This window comes from Macaca thibetana, chromosome 11 (genome assembly GCF_024542745.1).
Source record: "Macaca thibetana thibetana isolate TM-01 chromosome 11, ASM2454274v1, whole genome shotgun sequence".
Classification (NCBI taxonomy): domain Eukaryota; kingdom Metazoa; phylum Chordata; class Mammalia; order Primates; family Cercopithecidae; genus Macaca; species Macaca thibetana.
In genome coordinates, this window is record NC_065588.1 from 77,350,766 (window position 1) to 77,370,613 (window position 19,848).

At 35.9% G+C, this 19,848-nt stretch overlaps 1 protein-coding gene and 1 long non-coding RNA gene across 2 annotated transcripts in view; one reads left to right on the forward strand and one right to left on the reverse strand.

The window, feature by feature from the left end:
• Window positions 1–19,848, forward strand: part of ACSS3 (acyl-CoA synthetase short chain family member 3) — a 182,035-nt gene that overhangs the window by 121,555 nt on the left and 40,632 nt on the right. Inside the window, exons 10-11 of the mRNA XM_050749257.1 lie at window positions 15,771–15,866; window positions 18,899–18,962. Coding sequence (XP_050605214.1) covers window positions 15,771–15,866; window positions 18,899–18,962 — 160 coding nt within the window. The remainder of the gene's footprint in view (window positions 1–15,770; window positions 15,867–18,898; window positions 18,963–19,848) is intronic.
• Window positions 2,443–9,037, reverse strand: LOC126931249 (uncharacterized). The gene is made up of 3 exons (XR_007717802.1): window positions 8,891–9,037; window positions 4,044–4,180; window positions 2,443–2,721 (listed from the first exon to the last, which is right to left on the reverse strand). It is a non-coding gene; the product is annotated as an uncharacterized LOC126931249 (long non-coding RNA).

The following is a 19,848-nucleotide window of genomic DNA, read 5'->3' on the forward strand; positions in this document are numbered from 1 at the left end:
GCCAAAACGGGCAGATCACTCGAGGTCAGGAGTTCGAGACCAGCCTGGTCAACATGATGAAGCCCCATCTCTACTTAAAATACAAAAAATTCACCGGGCGTGATGGAGCATGCCTGTAATCTCAGCTACTCGGGAGGCTGAGAATTGCTTGAACCCGGGAGGCGGATGGTGCAGTGAGCTGAGATCCTATCATTGTACTCCAGCCTGGGCAACAGAGCGAGACTCTGTCTCAAAAACACAAAAAAGAAAAAAAGAAAAAAATGTTTTCTACATCCTTTGTAATATGAAATATAAAATGAATAATCAGAGCAGAGGACACTTTCCTTACATAAGATGAAAATCAGAAAACAACTTTCTATTCCCTCCAGTTTTATTTACTAAGGGGAAAATTACGTATTTAAACTCAGATTTGTAACTCCTTAGAAAATACAAAGTATAAGAATGAATTTCAAGAACAATCCATGCTATGTGTAGAAATACATAAAAAGAAGTGAAGAATTATTGCATCTGCAAGAATGTTTACAGTATTTATGTATTCCCTATTAGCCAGGAAAATTTTAACAGTTATTTTCTTGGTCATGAACTGGAAAATGTTTTGTCACCTTTCAGATAATTTCTCTTATCTGGTCAAAATGGGGGCATTACTTCCCACACAAACGTGACCTGCCACAAACGCTTGTGGAAGAGTTCTGTTTTTCTCTCTTCAAGGTGACTGTGCCAAAACTCACTGAAGAAAACTAGCACATTCACAAATAAAATTATAAAATTATTTTACTTTTTCTTATAGACACCTTTGTACATAATAGCCTGTGTGGATGTATGTAGTTAGTGTATTCAGGCTTACAAAAAAGCTCTCTGAAGCCTGTGACAGAAGCATATGAGGTCCCTGGTGGGTGCTGAGTTCCATGAGAATTTGCAATTTTTCTTTAATGTATTGTTCCAAGGGAATTAATAGCCACGTGTGTCAATGTGCTGTCACTGTAATCAGGTTGGAGTGACGGTTAATTGCCATGGAAAACGTGGATTTTACTAATAAAATGACTGATTCTTTCCATTTCCATTATCCTCACCCCGTTTGATTTTACAACTTTTGTTTAGTATTCTGTCCTATTGAACTACACAAATACATGTGGATGGGTAGATAGGTAGCTAGTAGCTGGATTGCTAGATCGTTTTGTGCTTTGTAAAATAATTTCATTACAGGTGATGAAGAGGTCGGCTACTAACAGGAAACTAGTTTGGATCTCTATTCATTTGCATAGAAAAAATCAATTTATCATTTTTAAAGTTGTGTGTTGTGATAAGTAGTTATAAAACGATACTGAAGGTCTGGGCGCGGTGGTTCAAGTCTGTAGTCCTAGCACTTTGGGAGGCCAAGGTGGGAAGATCACGAGGTCAGGAGTTCAAGACCAGCCTGACCAACATGGTGAAACCCCATCTCTACTAAAATACAAAAAAATTAGCCAGGCATGGTAGTGTGTGCATGCAATCCCAACTACTTGGGAGGCTGAGGCAAGAGAATCGCTTGAACCCGGGAGGTGGAGGTTGCAATGAGCCGAGGTCACGCCACTGCACTCCAGCCTGGGTGACAGAGTAAGACTCTGTCTCAGTAAAATAAAATAAAATAAAATAAAATAAAATTTCAACCATTCTTTCTTTAGGTGCTATCAAATTGATGTTTGATTCCAGGGGGAAAGGGCAAGTATGTTATGAGTTGTTATGAACTCTTATGAAAAGAAAAGCATCTGGTATTTCAAGAGCATTCAGGAGTTTCCTAGTTTTGTATATCAGATAGGTGGTGGTGCATTTCCCCAAGAAGTGTGCTAGTAAACACGTGTTAATGTTTAAGAGAAGGTTAGCTTTAGCCAAATAATACTTTGCTTTATTTCAAATTTCAAGTTTTCTACAGGGTCCCTTTTTCTTGTTATTGACTTAGAAGTTGATATTTTTTACATACTTGCACACTTTTATGAGACTTTCATATAAATTCATATTTATATGAAGAATTCATGAATTTGCTCTCTGATTACATTGATATATGTGTACAAATGAGCTGCTTAGAAACTGTGATATGTAATTTGAAATTAAGTAACTAAAATGTATGAATAAAAATTAAGTAGTTCCTATGACTTGAGTTGTAAGAAGGGACTCTGCAGTCAGTTCATTTATATGACCATGTTTTGTTAATCAGGGTTCTCCAGAGAGACAGAATTTGTAGATACAGATACAGATATATGAGAGGACACTTGTTAGAGAGGTTGGCTGACATGATTACGGAGGCTAAGAAATCCTGTAACAGGCCATCTGCAAGCTGGAGACCCTGGAATTCTGGTAGCATTGCTCAGTCCAAGTCCAAAGGCCTCAGAATGAAGGAAGCCAATGAATAATGTCACTCTTAGTTCAAGACCAAAGGCTTGAGAACTCAGGGACCACTTGTATAAGTTCTGGACTCCAAAGATAGGGGAGCCTGGAGTTGTTGTCCAGGGATAGGAGAAGAATATATTCCAACTTCAGCAGATGGGTGCACACATTCACCTTTCCTCTGTTCTTGTTCTTTCTGGTCTTGCCTTTTTGGATGCCCACTCACACTGAGGAAAGATCTTCTCATCTTCTCCACTCAGACTCACATATTAGTCTCTTCTGGAAACATCTTCACAGACACAAGCAAAAATAATGCTTTACCAGGTTGCTAGATATTTCTTAATTCAGTCAAGTTGACGCCTAAAATTAACCATCACACATTATTATTGTTACTCTAGTGCAACTTGTATTAGTACCAACAGATTTTAGTCATTAACATCCTCTTTATTTCATTAAAAAGACATTCTTTGATGTCTGATTCAAATAATATCTAATATTCTAAATTGAGAACTAATCTGTAGAAAATACAAAAACAGATTAGCACCCTCCACCCCTCATAGGAGCATTTTAATAAAGAATTGTTCCTGTTCAGCACCACTGAAGCATGAATCTCTTGCTTTGGAGTATAATAATGTAAATATTTAATGTTCTCATGAAGGAAATTGGTCTTGTCAAGTTTAGAGAGGAGAGTTGTCTCCATTTGTTTCTAAATCTGTATAAAAGCCACATTGTCATTCACCCAGATGTATTATCTTCACAGTAACTCATCCATAAGAAAATTAATTAAAAACATCTGGATTATTGACTGAATTTTTCATTTTCTTTTTTTACCCAGAGATAGAGAAACAGAGGTGTTACAATCATAATTTAAAAAGGGAAAACAAAAAGATAATGGTTTCCTTAAAATATGGTAATTCATGTGCCAAAACAAAAAGAACAGCCAGAACTTCCTTATCCTCAGCTGTACGATCCCCACATAAAACACTATATTGTTATAGAGGTCAGACAGGAAGCACAATTTTGGAAGCAAAGAACTGTCAGTACAGTGCGTGGTGGCATTTACAGGATTATTTTTCTTGTGATTTAAGATCACTATAAAGGAATTATTGTTTTTATGAGTAAATGAGCTAGTGCAAAAAAAAATTATTTGTTAAAGTTCAGAGACTTACTATTAAATCCTAAACACAGTAGATCTATTTTTTTCTGTCCTTCCTTCCTTCCTTCGTTCCTTCATTCCTTCCTTCCTTTCTTCCTCCTCCTTTTCCTTCCTTCCCTCCCTGTGTCCCTCCTCGCTGTCTTCCTCCCTTCTTTCCTCCTTACCTCTCTTCCGCACTTCTTCCCTCCCTACCTCTCTTCCACACTTCTTCCTTCTTTTATTTTATTCCTCCCTTCTTTTATTTCCTCCTTCCTTCCTTCATTCCTATTTGCTATAAGATATGGTATTGGTTTTTGAAATGATTGTTAACAAAACATCCTGGAGTCCCAATGTTTAACGTTATTTAATCCTAGATAAAAACACTTCGTTCTTTCTCTTGCTATCGCTCAATTAATTCATGACAGCTACAAAGATAGAATACTCAACTTCCACAATGGCTTTTATAAGGGACAACTTAGTGAAGGGTTTAGTTCAACAAAATTCAGATTATTTTTACCTGTTGACAGGACACGATCTGTGTACTTACCATTAGAAGCTCTAGAGCTTATATTGAAAGTGTTTCAAGTGTCCTCATGTCCAGGTACTGATGACATAGTCGAAATGAAGTAATGACCATCAACTTGAGCAGCACTAGGTGATTTTGTTGTTTGTTTATTTTCATCACTTTAATGGAGGAATAAAATTCTTAGATAATTCACAGAATTTTTTAAACTCTAAGGAAAAATTTCAGTGAGAAACCAGTAGTCATCTAATGAACTGAGACATTGGTTATGATTGAAATGGTTGATCTCACTTTATCTGCCTTGAGCCATCTTTGTGGAGTTCTTTTATCTTGGTGTAATCGGAGTATTTCACTCCGTATTTGATTGAACTGCTTCAGTTTTAATTGCAACTGCAATTCTGAATTAACTATAGTCTATATATAGCCTAACTCTCCCTCCTTTGGGGAATAATCTGATAATTCTGGAATTTGTTAAACTGAACTCAAAGGCTCCAATAAACTTCAGTTATGCCATCTCCTAAATCTAAACTATTGATTCTAAGGGTACACATACCCTAATGCTGTGTTCCTAAAATGTGTCAGGGCTACTTGACATGATTTCTTATTTTTGCACAGCTTGTCAAGTTAGAATTCCTGACAGCAGACAACTGAGGCAAGACGTTTAACTACAAAAGTTAATGAGGCTGATCAAATGTAATCCTTATTCTTAGGGATCTCTGGAGAAGATTCACTAACTCAGAAATTTTTTAAGACAGTAATACGTTTTGTTTACAAAAATCAAAACCACAAAGTAGCATAATTACTAAGAGTTGGATAACAGAGATCTCTGTGGGAAATGTTACAGGCACAACTACAGCCCTGTCTCATTCCTCCTAAGTAAACAAATTGTAAAACACTTAACTAGGATTTGAGGATTTGACAGGTAAGGTATTAAAGTCTAAGTCACTTTTTTTCCTTGATCATCCTCTTCCATTGTTACTCTTGAATTCTCAGACATTTTTCTTTCATGTGTCCATGTTGATATGCTGAATTGCAGATGGATTTTAATCTGTCAGCCTGCAGTTCTCTATATTTAGGCTATAATAGGAAATTTTATATCCCTGGAATCAGCATTGAGAACATTATGCCTCTTGTTATTTCTTTTGCTTTTTAAAACATTTTACAACTATGTGTTATATGTGTGACTTTATTCGAATTTACTTAGCTTGTGTCCTGTGCAAAATCTTGTATATTTACTGCAAAATAGATTCCTAGGCGTACCTAAGCATAAGAGGCCCCATATGGCTAATGTGACAATGAAGAAAGCATATTCTTGGTGACTTGAGGACTCCATCTTGAATTATTTAAAAACCTGTTTTCTGTGGTTTGGGTACCAATAGCCATTAGCAAATATTCCTCTGGCTGCAGATCGGGGAGCAAAATATTTCCATGTGCTATCAAATGCTGCCTTCTGGATTTTGCTTTTTAACTACTTATTATTCTCTGCTTCTGTATTTTACTCAGTAATTTTTGAGTCTATCAAAATTGCACTATGGTGGGAGGGTTTCTTTAAAGTACATGTCTGTGTTTCAAAGATAATGGATTGAATTAGTGTGAAATGCAAACTGTAGAACTCAAAGAGCTGGGTTGTACTGAACAAAACACGGTCCCATGAACTGGGTTGCCCAGGAGATACCTTAGGCTACTTTCGAATAGTAGAATGCAAATAATCTTTCAATAATATGAATGACTTAACGACTGTCTGATACATCTTTGTTTTTCACAATTCAATGGTCAGAAATACATTTTTTCATTCCATTCATAGAAAAGGTATTTTTTGGTAAATTTAGCATGAGAAGTTGTGATGGGGGAAAAAGCAGTTATATAGACACAGTGTCATCTCAGCAACGTGTAGCTAGAGATGGCGTGACAGCATCCATCTGGTGAGAGAGAAAAGAAGCCCTATGTCATTATCGTTGCCTGGCAACAGCATTTTTTCTCATTTAGAGTAGTCTTCATTAGTTTAAAGTAGGTGATTTTCACTGATAATTTGAAAAGCTGGAGCTTAGAAGTAAGCTGCATGAATTTGGTTTGTGGAAAGAATAACCTTTTGTCAAACCTAAGGCATGCTTAATAAGGCTTTCTCTTTCTGAAAGTGAATACCTGTTTACAAACTGCTAATCCACCTGAGAATGAATTCCCAAAGCAAACACCCTCATTGAATTAGACATTTTAATCTTCATAGCATTATAATGTAAAAAGAACATAATTTTTAAAAAATATGATAACACAAATTACTTGAGAGATGTAGAATTGTGTTTTAGAATCACTATTTGTGCTCATTATTGTATCAGTGATAATGCTTTGGCAAGAGACTAAACGCTGGGAAATCGATTAATAATATAAAGTTGTTTTGGCCTTTGAAATACCTGTTCCAATTCTCCTCCTACCCTTGGCAAGGATCACGTATAAACCATGTTGAAAAGGTGAAAATATGTCACGTTTTTATAGATCTTCACAGGAACAAGAGTTATCTATACCTTCCTTTGACAAACTTTACTGTCTGAAAATTTGATTCTCCCTGCTACATGTAAACCCCTGCACTGGGCCTACTTCCCCCACAAAACAATTCCCAATCCCTCTTTTGCTGTGAATTTTAATTTGGAAAACAGCGGGTGGCTATTCTCCTTGGAGTAACAATGTGGGTAGCAAAAAGTGATGCAGAATCCAGTAGGACTGCCTTTAAATCCCAATTCAGCCACTTACTCTATAGCCACGGGCAAATCCTTGATCTTCAGTTTCCTCAGGACTAATTGAAAGCTTTAAGTAAAGTGAAATATGTACTTACAACCTAGAAGAATTCCTGGTATATAGTCAGCACTCAAAAAATACTGTTTTTATTTTGCTTTCTATAAATAGCCCTTCATGAATGTAAAGGCCATCTTCAGAATCTTGGCCTGTAAATAATTCAGCTTCAAAAAAACTTAGACTGTAAAAGTGGAATTTATGTTTGAGAAAATGTAACTGTAGAGATTTTACTTTCCTTGAGTCAACTAACTAGTTGGCATTAGGACCAGAACTCTCATTGTTCTGTGCTGTCCTGGGTCCTCTCCCCATAGCTTTTATCTCATGCCTTCATTAACTCAGCGTTTCTTATCTAAACACAAGGTTATTTATGGGCTTCTCCATTGAGTCCTCCACAGTTAGAGGCAATGTGCTGGTAAGGGAGTAAGATAAGACTAGTGTCTCATAGCTCGAATTAATGGTCTTCTTCCTGTACAAAAAGTTATGTTGCTTTGAATTAAGTATTTTAAACTAAAATCGTGCTATCTCCTGAACACAAAGATTAAATTGATTTTCTTTCACTAGTGTACATCTCACTGTTTCTGCTTTCTTTCTGCTACCTATTCAAGTTATTTATAGTTCACTGTGAAGATTCAGAGGTGGGGAGAGTGGTTTCTTTACAAATTGCCTCTATGCCCATCCTGATGCTGTGATTAATATGATTCAGCAGTACTAGGTCGCTGCATTGATTTATTCCTAAGTCTTCTGCTTGCAGCACGGGCTACCGACTTCTAAATCCATATTGTTTTAATGTAGTTTCTGGAAGCATTGTAAAGGCAGAATGGCCGATTGCCAGATCCAGCGGGAGCTCTTATTTACAGAGCTGGACTTGTGAACTTGCCACCTCATCTTCCTCTTAACCCTCGTTCACATCTAGTTGTCTTTAACTTTTGAGCCATAACCCTGGGGGTTAACTCGGCCTTTTCCCTCTTGTTTTTGCCCCATATCCAGACAATCACCAAGATATTTTGATCTTGAATATAATTAAAATTTGGTCATATCTTCCACTGCCAGTCACCTGCACCAGACCGTCCACATCTATCTGATTTATTGCTTTGGGTTGGGATCATCAGTTTAGTGCTCCAGTTAGCAACTGAAGAGATTTTTCTATAATGCAGTTCTGAGTGAATCACCTCTGTGAAACTCTCCATGTCTCCCATTGTTCCTGGAACAATATTCAAATTTCTTAACACGGCGTGAAAGGCATTTCATGATCTGCCTCTGTTCACTTCTTCCACTTGGTATCTCATCATCTCCCTAAGTACACCTGCCTCCCACAATCTTTGCTCTGCTGAATAACTCATAGTCCTTTGACGGTCTAACTTCTGAACCTTTATACATGCTGCAATTTCTATTTGGCATGTATTTATGCCCTCAGCACTTTCTTCTTCCAAAAAGAAATACCTTTTAGTGAATAGAATATATTCAATAAATACTTACTGAATGACTGTCCTTTGAATATCATTCTTGGAATAAGAAAATCTTGGAATTATAATAGTAATATATAGTTTTTATCTTCCTGGAGTCCTCTTTTTTTCTTTTCTCTCTGGTTCATTTTGGGATTGCATTCTGTGATTTGGTACTTATTTTTTAGGCCCTTGATCTTTATCATGGGAGCCTAAAATCATGTTAGAAGTATGCATTTACTAGTCAGCAAACATTTCCCAAGCACAGAATGTCAGGGACTGGACTGTTTGGTCCTGCCAATACAAATGACTCTCAGGCACACAGACTGATTTCAACTGCAGGCTAGGAGAATGTTTTTTGTTAACTACATGCACTTTTTTTTTGAGACTTGCACTAAATCTTTTTTAAAAGGTTATATAACATTTTTATTGGGAAATGTTCCAAGTATTTATTGCTATGTAAAAACAAACAAACAAACAAAAAACAAACAAACAAAAAAAACACTCCAGAACCTGGCAGCTTAAAACAACAACCATATCTCAAGATTTTGTGGATCATAGGCAGAAATCAGCCAGGGATTCTGGTGCTCCAAGTACTATGACTAAAACAACTCGGACAGTATTCAGTGATGAATTTGTTACCTGAAAGAGCTCCCAATCCAGACTCCAAGAGGGGGTTCTTGGGCCTCACACAAGATTGAATTCAGGGCAAGTCCATAGAGTAAAGTGAAAGCAAGTTTATTAGGAAAGTAAAGGAATAAAAGTGTGCTACTCCATAGGAAGAGCAGCCCAAACGGCTACTGGTTGACTATTTCTATAGTTATTTTTAATTATGTGCTAGACAAGGGGTGGATGTTTCATGAGTTTTCTGGGAAAGGGGTGAGCACTTCCCAGAAGTGAGGGTTCCTCCCCTTTTTAGACCATATAGGGTAACTTCCTGACATTGCCATGGCATTTGTAAACTCATGGCACTGGTGAGAGTGTCTTTTAGCATGCTAATGCATTATAATTAGCACATAATGAGCAGTGAGGATGACCAGAGGTCACTTTCATAAAACATTTTTGTTTTGGTGGGTTTTGGCCAGCTGGTTTACCTCATGCTGTTTTATCAGCAAGGTCTTTGTCACCTGTATCTTGTGCCAACTTCCTATCTCATCCTGTGACTAAGAATGCCTAACCACTTTGGAATGCAGCCCAGTAGGTCTCAGTATTATTTTACCCAGCTCCTATTCAAGATGGAGTTGCTCTGGTTCGAATGCCTCTGACATATTTTCCCCCTACCTTTTATAAGAGAACCCTAATCCTAAGGGTTGTAGAGGGATAAAAATCCATCTTCTGTAACTTCTTCAGGTTGAATAGGGGCAATGATATTCCTGCCTGTTGGGTCTTTTGTATTCAGGTTAGAGAGGAACTTGGTCAGAAAGCATGAGTATGTTGAGGATGACTCATAACGCTTGGATTCCATCAAAAGGTGATATCTGAAAGATTAAAAAGTGTTCAGTTTAAGAGAACATCGAGTAAGCTTATCCTGCATTCCTACACATAGAGTACAACAGCAATATATTCCACAAGAGTAAAGCAAAATAAGTAAAAACTATCCCAAGTAAACTAAATAAGAAGGCTTTCTATGAACTTGGCAACTGTTGGAACCAAACTGATATGGGGTTGGTAGCTGATTCCAATATATACCCAGAATTAGAATACTAATCTGGAATTTTATATTACTCATCCCTCTTGTTTCTTCTGAGCTGCAGTCAGAGATAACTGATTTGTTCACAGGAATAATCAAGGTCAGTCTAAATTACAGGAAAAAACTCAAAAACAATTGATGAGACTGGAATCTAATAGAAGGTATACCATAGTTCTTGAAAAATAATCTTCTCTCTCCGGTCTCCCATTTTCACTAAAGATAAATCATGGTAAGACTGATTTGCCTATAAAAATAAGCTTTAGTCTTATACTTGGCCTAATTATTTGTATAAAGTGCAGCAAGAATAATTATTTGTCACATAGGCTTTTTAAATTTGGCTTTGATGGAATTTTAATTGATTTTTAATTTAATTAATTAATTTGCCATTGTTGTTGTTGTTTTGAGACAGTGTCTCACTTTGTTGCCCAGGCTGGAGTGTAGTGGTGCTATCAGGCTCTTGACCTCCCAGACTCAAGTGATCCTCCCACCTCAGCTTTCCCAATAGCTGGGACTGCTGGGTGTGTACCACCATACTTGGCTAATTTTTGTATTTTGGGGAGGTTGAGATGGGGTTTCACCACATTGCCCAGGCTGGTATCAAACTTGTGAGCTCAAGCAATGCACCTGCCTTGGCCGCTCAAAATGCTGGGAATGCAGTCATGAGCCTCTTTTTTTTTAAATTTTTAATTTCAATTTTTGTGGATACATATATTTTATAGTTGCATGAAATATACAGACATGCAGTACATAATAATCATATCTTGTTAAAAGGGGTAGATTAAGGATTTTTTATAAGAACTGCCAAATTCTTTTTTAGAAATATATCAGTTTTATACATGCTCACACTTACATAACAAAAGGGATTATCTTTGGTTTATGTGGACCATCTACTCACACAGTCTGTCTGTCATCTGCCACCCAACTGGGCCCTAGTCTTTCTGTCAATCTTGTGAATTCTCGTGTGGATTGGTCCCTGATGTTTAGAAAGCCACAGAAATCTATTAACCAATTATTCTAATACAGCTTCTGTCTGTCTCTGCATTTCCTACTACACATCTCTCTTGCAGCCCAAATAAAATAAACATGGACATACAAACTTAATGGTGTAGTAAGTATTTAAATAAATTATATTTACATTGTCATAATTCATTAACTTTTTGTTCAAAAGCCCTCATTAGCTTACAACGTCACTCAGACTAACGTCTTAGGATGACTTTGAAGTATTTATGCATGATCTGCCTCCTCACTCTTTCTCTGACCTTATTTCATATTAATACTTTCTGTTAATTCTGTGATTCTATTTCAGTCACATTGGCTGCCTCACTGTTCTCAAACACTCTACGTATAAACCGACCTCAGGACCTCTGAGCTTGAGGTTCCCTTCTCTTATTTTCTTTTTCCCTAAATATTTATGTGTCACATGTCCTCTCTTATTTCAGATGTTTACTTAAATGTCACCTTCTCAGGGAGGTCTTTTCTGTTCAGTACAAAATTGCAAACCCTCTCCATGACATTTCATACTCGGTTTATGTTTCCTTTTTCCGTTAGTATTTATCACTCTTTTACACACAACGTATTTTACTTTTGTATAATATGTTGTTCATTATCTCCCCAGTTAGAAATTGGGAGGTCTCCATGCGGCTAGAAATTTTGGCTGCTTTTGTTTATTGTTGTATCTCCAGTTCTAACAACAGCACCTAGCACATAATAGCTGCTCAAAAACTATTTGCTAATAAGTGATTTTTACCACCACTACTGTTATTTGCAAGTATGGGAGACTGGGCTCCCTTCCTGCCACAGGGGTTTTTCTTCCTCTACTGAGACACAGTCTAGGTGATTTTATTCCCTTCTCAACCTCTGTCTGTTACTTGAGAAATTCAGAAGTGGTACTTGTCTATTCCATTCTTCTCCTTCTTTGAAAGAACTATGAAACTAGAACCAGTTATTTAAATTTTCTTGGCTAAGCCTCAGAATTTTTCATCAGTAAAAAGAATATTCCCTTTTCTCCTTATAGTCTTGTAGTAGTGGGACTAAATGCAATTATATAGATTAAAATCACTTGACTCTTGGTATATAGCATAATTCATATTGGAAAAAATATGTATCTAGTTGTCTTCCCTGTTTATACTTCAGAGTTAGAAATTTTAAAGACAATTCATTTAGGTAAAAACTTATTATATAATAAAGTAGAGTGAATCAGTAAAGATATGCAGTAAAGATACCGTGAAGTTTGTCCTTTCTTAAAAACAAGGACATTTCTCTATTAGCTTCTAATGCAGGGTGAGTATAAACATGCTAAGGTGATATTCTTCACACCCGTCAATTCCCTGTTCGTCTTGTTCCTAGCTGTCTCTTATCTAAAGAAATTATGCTGGTGATTTGCTGAACATTTTGTGTTTCTAAGGTTAGGTCTTTTTGTAAAGATTTCTCTAAATGAAGTATCCAATGCTCTTCTACAAAGAGAATGCTTTGGTTTGTTTACTGTGGCTATTTCCCAATTACAACATGACATCTAGATTTCTTGTCTCCCTTTTAAATAACTGCTAGCCACTTAATTATAGCCTGGGTAATGTGAAGCAGATATTTTTAGAACATCCTAGAAATGGGGCTTTGGGAGTCTGTAGGATTTCAGTTAAGGATTGCAGCATGCTTAGAGGCTGTCACTAACCAGAAGCCTATTCTGCACATGGACCAGTTTGAGAGCAAGAGTGTTTATCTTGTCTGTGTGCATAAGTGTGTGAGAAAACATGTATATGTTTATATCGAAGATTCGTCAGTCCTTGGGTCCCAGGACATTCAGAGTTACAAAGAAGGAGAACCAAAGTATCTATAACAACAATTATGGTCTTTTTCAGCTCACTTTTGTCCTACCTATGATTCCCTAATATGCTTAGAGTCCTAGGAACTACCATTTTGTCCGACTGTATTTTCTACATGTCATTAGCAGTAGTTCTCTCTCTCTTTCTTTCTTTCTTTCTTTCTTTCTTTCTTTCTTTCTTTCTTTCTTTCTTTCTTTCTTTCTTTCTTTTTTTCTTTCTCTCTCTTCCTTTCTTTTTTCTTTTCTTTTCTTTTTTTTTCTTGATGGAGTCTCGCTCTGTTGCTCAGGCTGGAGTGCAGTGGCACAATCTCAGCTCACTGCAACCTCTGCCTCTTGAGTTCAAGCAATTCTCCTGCCTCAGCCTCCCAAGTAGCTGGGATTACAGGCGTGTACCACCACGCCTAGCTAATTTCTGTCTTTGTAGTAGAGATGGTGCTTCACCATGTTGGCCAGGTTGGTCCCGAACTCCTGACTTCTGGTGATCCACCAGCCTCAGCCTTCCAAAGTGCTGGAATTACAGGCATGAGCCAGCACGCCCAGCTAGCAATAGTTCTTCTTCTAATCCTACGAATGAATCAATCAAAATAAAGCCAACAAGACACTTGAATTATTAATGTGCAAAGTATAAACATATATTATCTACTTTAGGTAACCTAAACAAATAATCATTTTCAGCACCCTTAAGATTAAGACTCAAATTAATCATATAGAAAAATAAGCTTTTCATAGTTGTGATTATAGTCATAATGTGTAAAAAAGATGAAGGATAAGGATTATAAATAAATAATTACTATAGAAAGATGCTTGGGAATCTCAGGAGGTTCATATATAAGCTTACTTAGGCAGTGAATATGGACAATGCTTCATTAATCCTTCCTTGCAGTCTCGCAGCTTTATTTAAGACTACGTTATACTCTCACCTTCTTTTCCTACATCCCCCTTCTCCCAGTGCGATAGGAAGAGCAGAGTGATAACGTCTTTCGTGAGAATCCACACTGAGATGGGGTGAACAATGGGGCAGTTAGAGTTTTCTCGAGGTGTGTTTTTGTTTGTTTTTCTTTTAGACAGTAGGTACAAGAGTCATTGGTAGGTACACTTTAGATTCTAGAGCCATCTGTTGACAAGCTATGAAAGCTCTATGGTGTTAAGAACTGCAGAGAGTTTGAACACCAGGTAACTGGAGTGTCCCTATTGACAAACTAAACTTAGTAAGAAATACTTCTAAATAGATTTGCTCTAGCAGCTTCCTTGCACCAGGTAGTAGAGGTAACAAAAGCTTCTTGAAGGTGGTACCTCCTTTCCTAATGTGTCTGAGTAGCTACTCTTCCTATTATCATCTTATTCGTTCTGTGTACCTTCTTTTAAGCACCTCACTCTACAAGACTGCTTCCTGTCATCACCCTGCTCTTGTCTCTTATATCCATTTCGAAGGATAGCTGAGGTGAGCACCTGGACATTTCTGAAAACACAGAGGGGGAAATGCTGTTAACATTTCTGACCGTGCAGATTTCCTCCCTTGCTTTGATTATGTTGTAGGGAAAATTAGCAGGAGTATTACACGGCTATGGATTGCCATTTCATAAAATACCTTTGCCCCAGTTTTTTTTTTTTTTTTTTTTTTTTTGGTCATGCTTGGAAAATACTTTAGAACTCTTTGTTAAACATGAGAAATGTCTGCTATGGTTACTTGCCAATGATCCTCAGCAGTGACCATATGGCTTCTCATCTTTAGCGTAGACTGTGACTTAGGAACTGTGTTTTGATGTTCAAGAGTTCATCTTCTGTTATTGATGCCAGCTGAGCCACCATCCATAAAATGTGAATAATAAAATGAACTACTCTGAAAGGTAAAGAACAGTAATAAATTCTTCCCATCATTCTCAAGTGATATAAATATGTGATAAATTATGGTAGAGCCCATGGTAGAAGGAACACATTCTGAGTACTTCAGAAGATGGATGTCTTTCATTTTTTGGTTTACTTTAGATATGATGGGTTTGGCAGTTAATTCCTTGGGTATGGGTATGTGTAGGTTATGTGTGTAATACTAAGCCAGTAATTCCCAAACTTTTCACTATCTAAATACTATCTTCCTGCCCTTTTGTACATACATGTTTCATATTCCAAAGATTGTGTTAACTCCAAACTTGATTTTATCAATATTAATAAGTGCATCCCTCCATTAAAAATAACCACTTTCAGAACTTATAGTTATCAGGTAATAGCTAATATTCTGGCTGTTACAACTTGAAACACAGAAGACAAATTTCGCATTTTTGTCAATCATTGCAGACTAATTGTGAGAAAGTTCATGGTTTTGATGAAATAGTCAGCAGAGTATAATCATCTTCCTCCCTGTGTTTTGGGGCCTCTAACATCCAGGAACAGCAGATTGAACAACTTGATAAAGTATTGCCAAATTCAGCTTTAGATGCAGGTTCTCTAGGCAAGTGTAATTCTTAGGAAATTAGAGCATGATGTTATCCATATATTAAAAGTAATGGCAGAAACCACAATTACTTTTGCATCAACCTAATGATTTCAAAAATCTTTGGGTTACTTATTCTAGAGAATGAGCTAGAAATAACAAAAATATTTTGACACAGTCGTAATTAACAATGATAAAATAACTTTAGGTGAGTCAAGAGAAAGCATCTTTTCTAGTGATCATTTAGCTTTTAATGTGTGTTGTAGAACCGTCGCAGTCACATCATTTTCCATTCTTCACGCCTGCTGATCCACAATTGCAAACACTAGAGCAGCCTTTCTTTTCTTTAGAAGAAACACTACTATATAAATTATTCTAATTATGAATTCTTAAGTTTCAATACTGTGGATATATTATAAGTTCCTAGATAGTTTTAAATTTTTTAATAATATATTTGCACTAATCATCTATTCCTAACGCAACTACATTATGTGCCAAACTAGGATGGGGTAGAGTGGCATGTACTCAAGAAACATTATGATTCCGAGTTAAAACATGAAGTGATAAGTAACATTTCTTTCTCCAGAGACTGGATCTCCAATTACAGCGTCATGTGTTGGATTAGGCAATTCTAAAACACCTCCACCAGGGCAAGCAGGAAAAAGTGTTCCAGGATACAATGGTAAGGAGTGACCCTGATAATATGTAATGTTAATAAATGTGGCATTTTCTTGCATCTGGTATGTATTATATTGCATGAAACAAACTAGATGCTTAATTAGAATTCAGTTGAATGAATGTCTTGTATTAAAAAAGAATGCCTGAATTTTTGCTATGGAAAGTAGGTTGTGGATTTCCAGGATATGTTCTAAATGACTGTCGTAACCACAAAAATAATGTCATTTATAAGGTATGTTAGGAATATGGGTGTGAAATTACTATGAAGGAAACACCTGCTGGGGCCCAGTACTTTACATACATCATTTCATTTCATGCTGAAGTATATTTAATTCAGAGCTATCATTACTATTTTAGAGATGAGTTAACAAACTAGTTAACAGACTAAGTAGTTTTCTTAACACCACTGGTTAGATCCTGGGGACAATGCAAACCATTATCCTCAGAATTTGCTTGCTTTCATTTCAAAAGCTGCAATTTCTTATTATATATTACACCTGCTGCCTTTTAATTTAGGAGTGAGGACAAAATTTTTAAACCTTATTGTTTAAAAATAAAAACAGACCAGAAGTAGAGGTTCATGCCTGTAATCCCAGCATTTTGGAAGGCCAAGGCAGACGGATCACATGAGGTCAGGAGTTTGAGACCAGCCTGGCCAACATAGTGAAACCTTGTCTCTACTGAATATACAAAAATTAGCCAGGTGTGGTGGTGTGCGCTTGTAATCCCAGCTACTTGGGAGGCTGAGGCACGAGAATTGCTTGAACCCAGGAAGCAGAGGTTGCAGTGAGTTGAGATCATGCCACTGCACTCCAGCCTGGGCAACACAGTAAGATTCTGTATCAAAAGATAAATAAATAAATAATAAAAATAAAAACAAAGGGGGAGAATCCCAAAAGAACACATTTATTTGGTGCTGACTTTATGTGACTAAAAGCTATAATATCCTGTCAATTTTTGTTTTTAAATTTAGGGTAGTAATCATTATTCAGTAATTTCCCTTGGATGGCTCTCCCTAGGTGTATAAATTATACAAGTCATCTAACTTTTCAAACATTGTTTCCTTATTTCTAAATAAGAGTAATATTTTCATATGCTTTCCAGGGATTCTGTTTTGTGATGTTATGCAACAAAGCATTAACACAGCGCCTACCAGTAGAAAGACAGAATACGTCTTAGCTAGTAGTGCTACTAATATTTCAGGAAAGTCGGAGGACTGACTTGAGTTAGACTACCACATTCATTTTACAGACAAGGAAAATGAGGCACAGAGGTTTTGTAAGTTGCTTAAGGTCACACAGTTTGGCTTAATAGAACTATGAAGTAAACCCAGCTTTGGGAGACAAAATATGATTCCTGACATATATTTCTTATTTGTATGTAAACTACAAAATTCAGAGATTTGTCTTTTGCTTCTCTAACATAAAAATATTGGATTTTCCTTCTAGGACAATGACTAGTTACAAAAGCATGGATCATTTGGTTTAACCTAGCAGATACATTTATAAAAAGACACTTCAGATTTTATTATTATTATTATTATTCAGGGCAGAAATAGATATTCTGTGAAGTCAGTGACTTCTCCAGCCCTGGAATGGTGAACCCAGATTTAGTGAAATCCTCTGTTTGAACAGTCTGTCATCTCTTCTCCTTTTATCAGAAAAAAATGCTTTTATGTTGAGACATTTTTAGGGGTTTCTGATGGTGGAAGATGTTAAACACATTTCTCTGTTAGTATTTCAGTACCATTTTTCTATCTAGTTGTAAGAAATAGTTACGCTTTTTTCCCTCATGTAACTTTAATACAGAAGTTTCTCATTGTCTGAAGGCACTGGCTTGCAGACAGTATAGGTTAAACATTTATAACCAATGAACCAGTGACTTTATGACTGATAAATTTTACGTTTTGTGATTGTTTAGAAATTAAAATCTTAATGTAAGATTAAATAGTATAGTAATAAAAATGGCAGGATCCTTTTAGGAAAGAAAAGAAAATCCTTTTTGTATAAAAACATTTAATTTAATGTGACACATTTATTGAGTACCTTATGCAAGCTTGTCACTTTGTATACATTTTAAAAATACTTCTTGCATAAGCGCTATGACAAAGAAACTTCTCCCATTTCATAGACAGGGAAACTGAATGGGTAACAGAATGTGCCCAGGGGCATATAGTGATTTGGCCATTGTACTGGGATTTAGGGAAACAAAGATAAATTAGCCATGGCCTTCATGAACTCACAATCTAATGAGATACAGGTACTTCTCCTAACTGTCAATACAGAATTTTAAAACAAAGTGCTTCAGGAACACAAAGAAGGGAACGATTAATTTTTTTTTTTTCTGAGAGCAACAATCTTCTCTTCTCATAGCTGCTTAAGGTAGAATTACCTGGATGAATGAGGCCACATACATAATCTATTAAAGCCTAGAAGATGATGACTTATCTTCATATTTAGTTTGCACCAAGGGTTACTGAATGTGGATACAAGCTTTAATCTCCTAAACTCTTTTAGGATTTTATCAGGACAGCACAGAAAGTACTGAGATAATATTTGGGAGGATTAAATTGACCTAATTTAAAGCTCCTAAGTGGATATTAAGCTTTAAATCAGAATAAAGGGTTTTTGGTGCTTGTAAGTCTTTTATTTTTGTTGCGTATAATAATTTTTGGTAGTTTGAAAACTTCATTTCCTTTACTTTTTAAAAAGCTGAACATATTTTTAATGGTTCTAATAGATTACAAGGATATATTTAGTGGACATAGACATAGAGGTGAAATTATCACATGTTTGAAATATGATGTCTTCATTTAAGGGATATTCTGAAGGAAAATGTTTGATGTTGTTAAGAATCAAATACATGTGCTCTTTTTTTTTCTAAGATATTTTAATTTATATATGTTCATGGTCTCACAGGAATTAAAATATTACTTTCTTAAGCTAGAGTTTTGTGGGTTGAATATAAAAATATAGAAAAATGTTTAAGCTTTAAAGTTACGTATTTTTATTCAAATATTTATATTTTACTTTGTAGTTATGATTTTGGATGACAACATGCAAAAACTGAAGGCTCGGTGTTTAGGAAATATTGTGGTAAAGTAAGCAAAAATTTCAATACTACTATTTTAAAGGGCAAAAACTGGTGTATATATTAAGAAAAAATTGAGTCATTGCAGTGTTATTGCTACTGAGGCAGTTGTAGAAAGAACTTGTGTGTTGCCTAAGAACTGTGTCAGCTGTGTTGTAGTTTAAACATAGAAGCCCCATAAAATACAACCAATTTAAATGCAATTTTCAAAAACCACAAATTTTGCGTCTTTTTAAATAACTTTCTTTTTCATTTTACAGGTTATGTATAGATGATACAGTTAACTTACATACAAAAAATAAAAACATGTAAATAAAGTTTCTGTACTCTCACCTCTCAGCAATACATTATTAATTTTGTAATATATATGACTTTCTACATTATTTTTGGTATAGATTCAGGGGTACATTTGCAGGTTTGTTTCATGGTATATTGCATAATCCTAGGGTTTGGACTTCTAGTGAACCCATCACCCAAATAGTGAACGTAGTATCCAATAGGTCGTTTTTCAACCCTTAACTCCCTCCCTCACACATTTTGGAGTCCCCAGAGTTTCTTGTTTTCATCATTATGTCCATGTGTACCCATTACTTAGCTCTCACTTATGAAAGAGAACATGCAATATTTGATTTTCTGTTTCTGATTTGACTTTCCACTTTTTGACAAACATTTTACAATGGTGAATCAATTTATTTTTGTGTATTCCTGTTTTCCCTTACCGTTGTCTCACAGGCATGTTTAATTTTTACTCTGTTTTTAAAATTTTTATCCCTGGTATAGGCTTCTTAGCATTTTTTGAATTTTATGATTATAAATAATACTATATTAAACATTTTTTGGTCTTGTTTTTCTGCTTTTCTGATAATTGCAATAGTATTGAAGAGATTGCTGAAAGT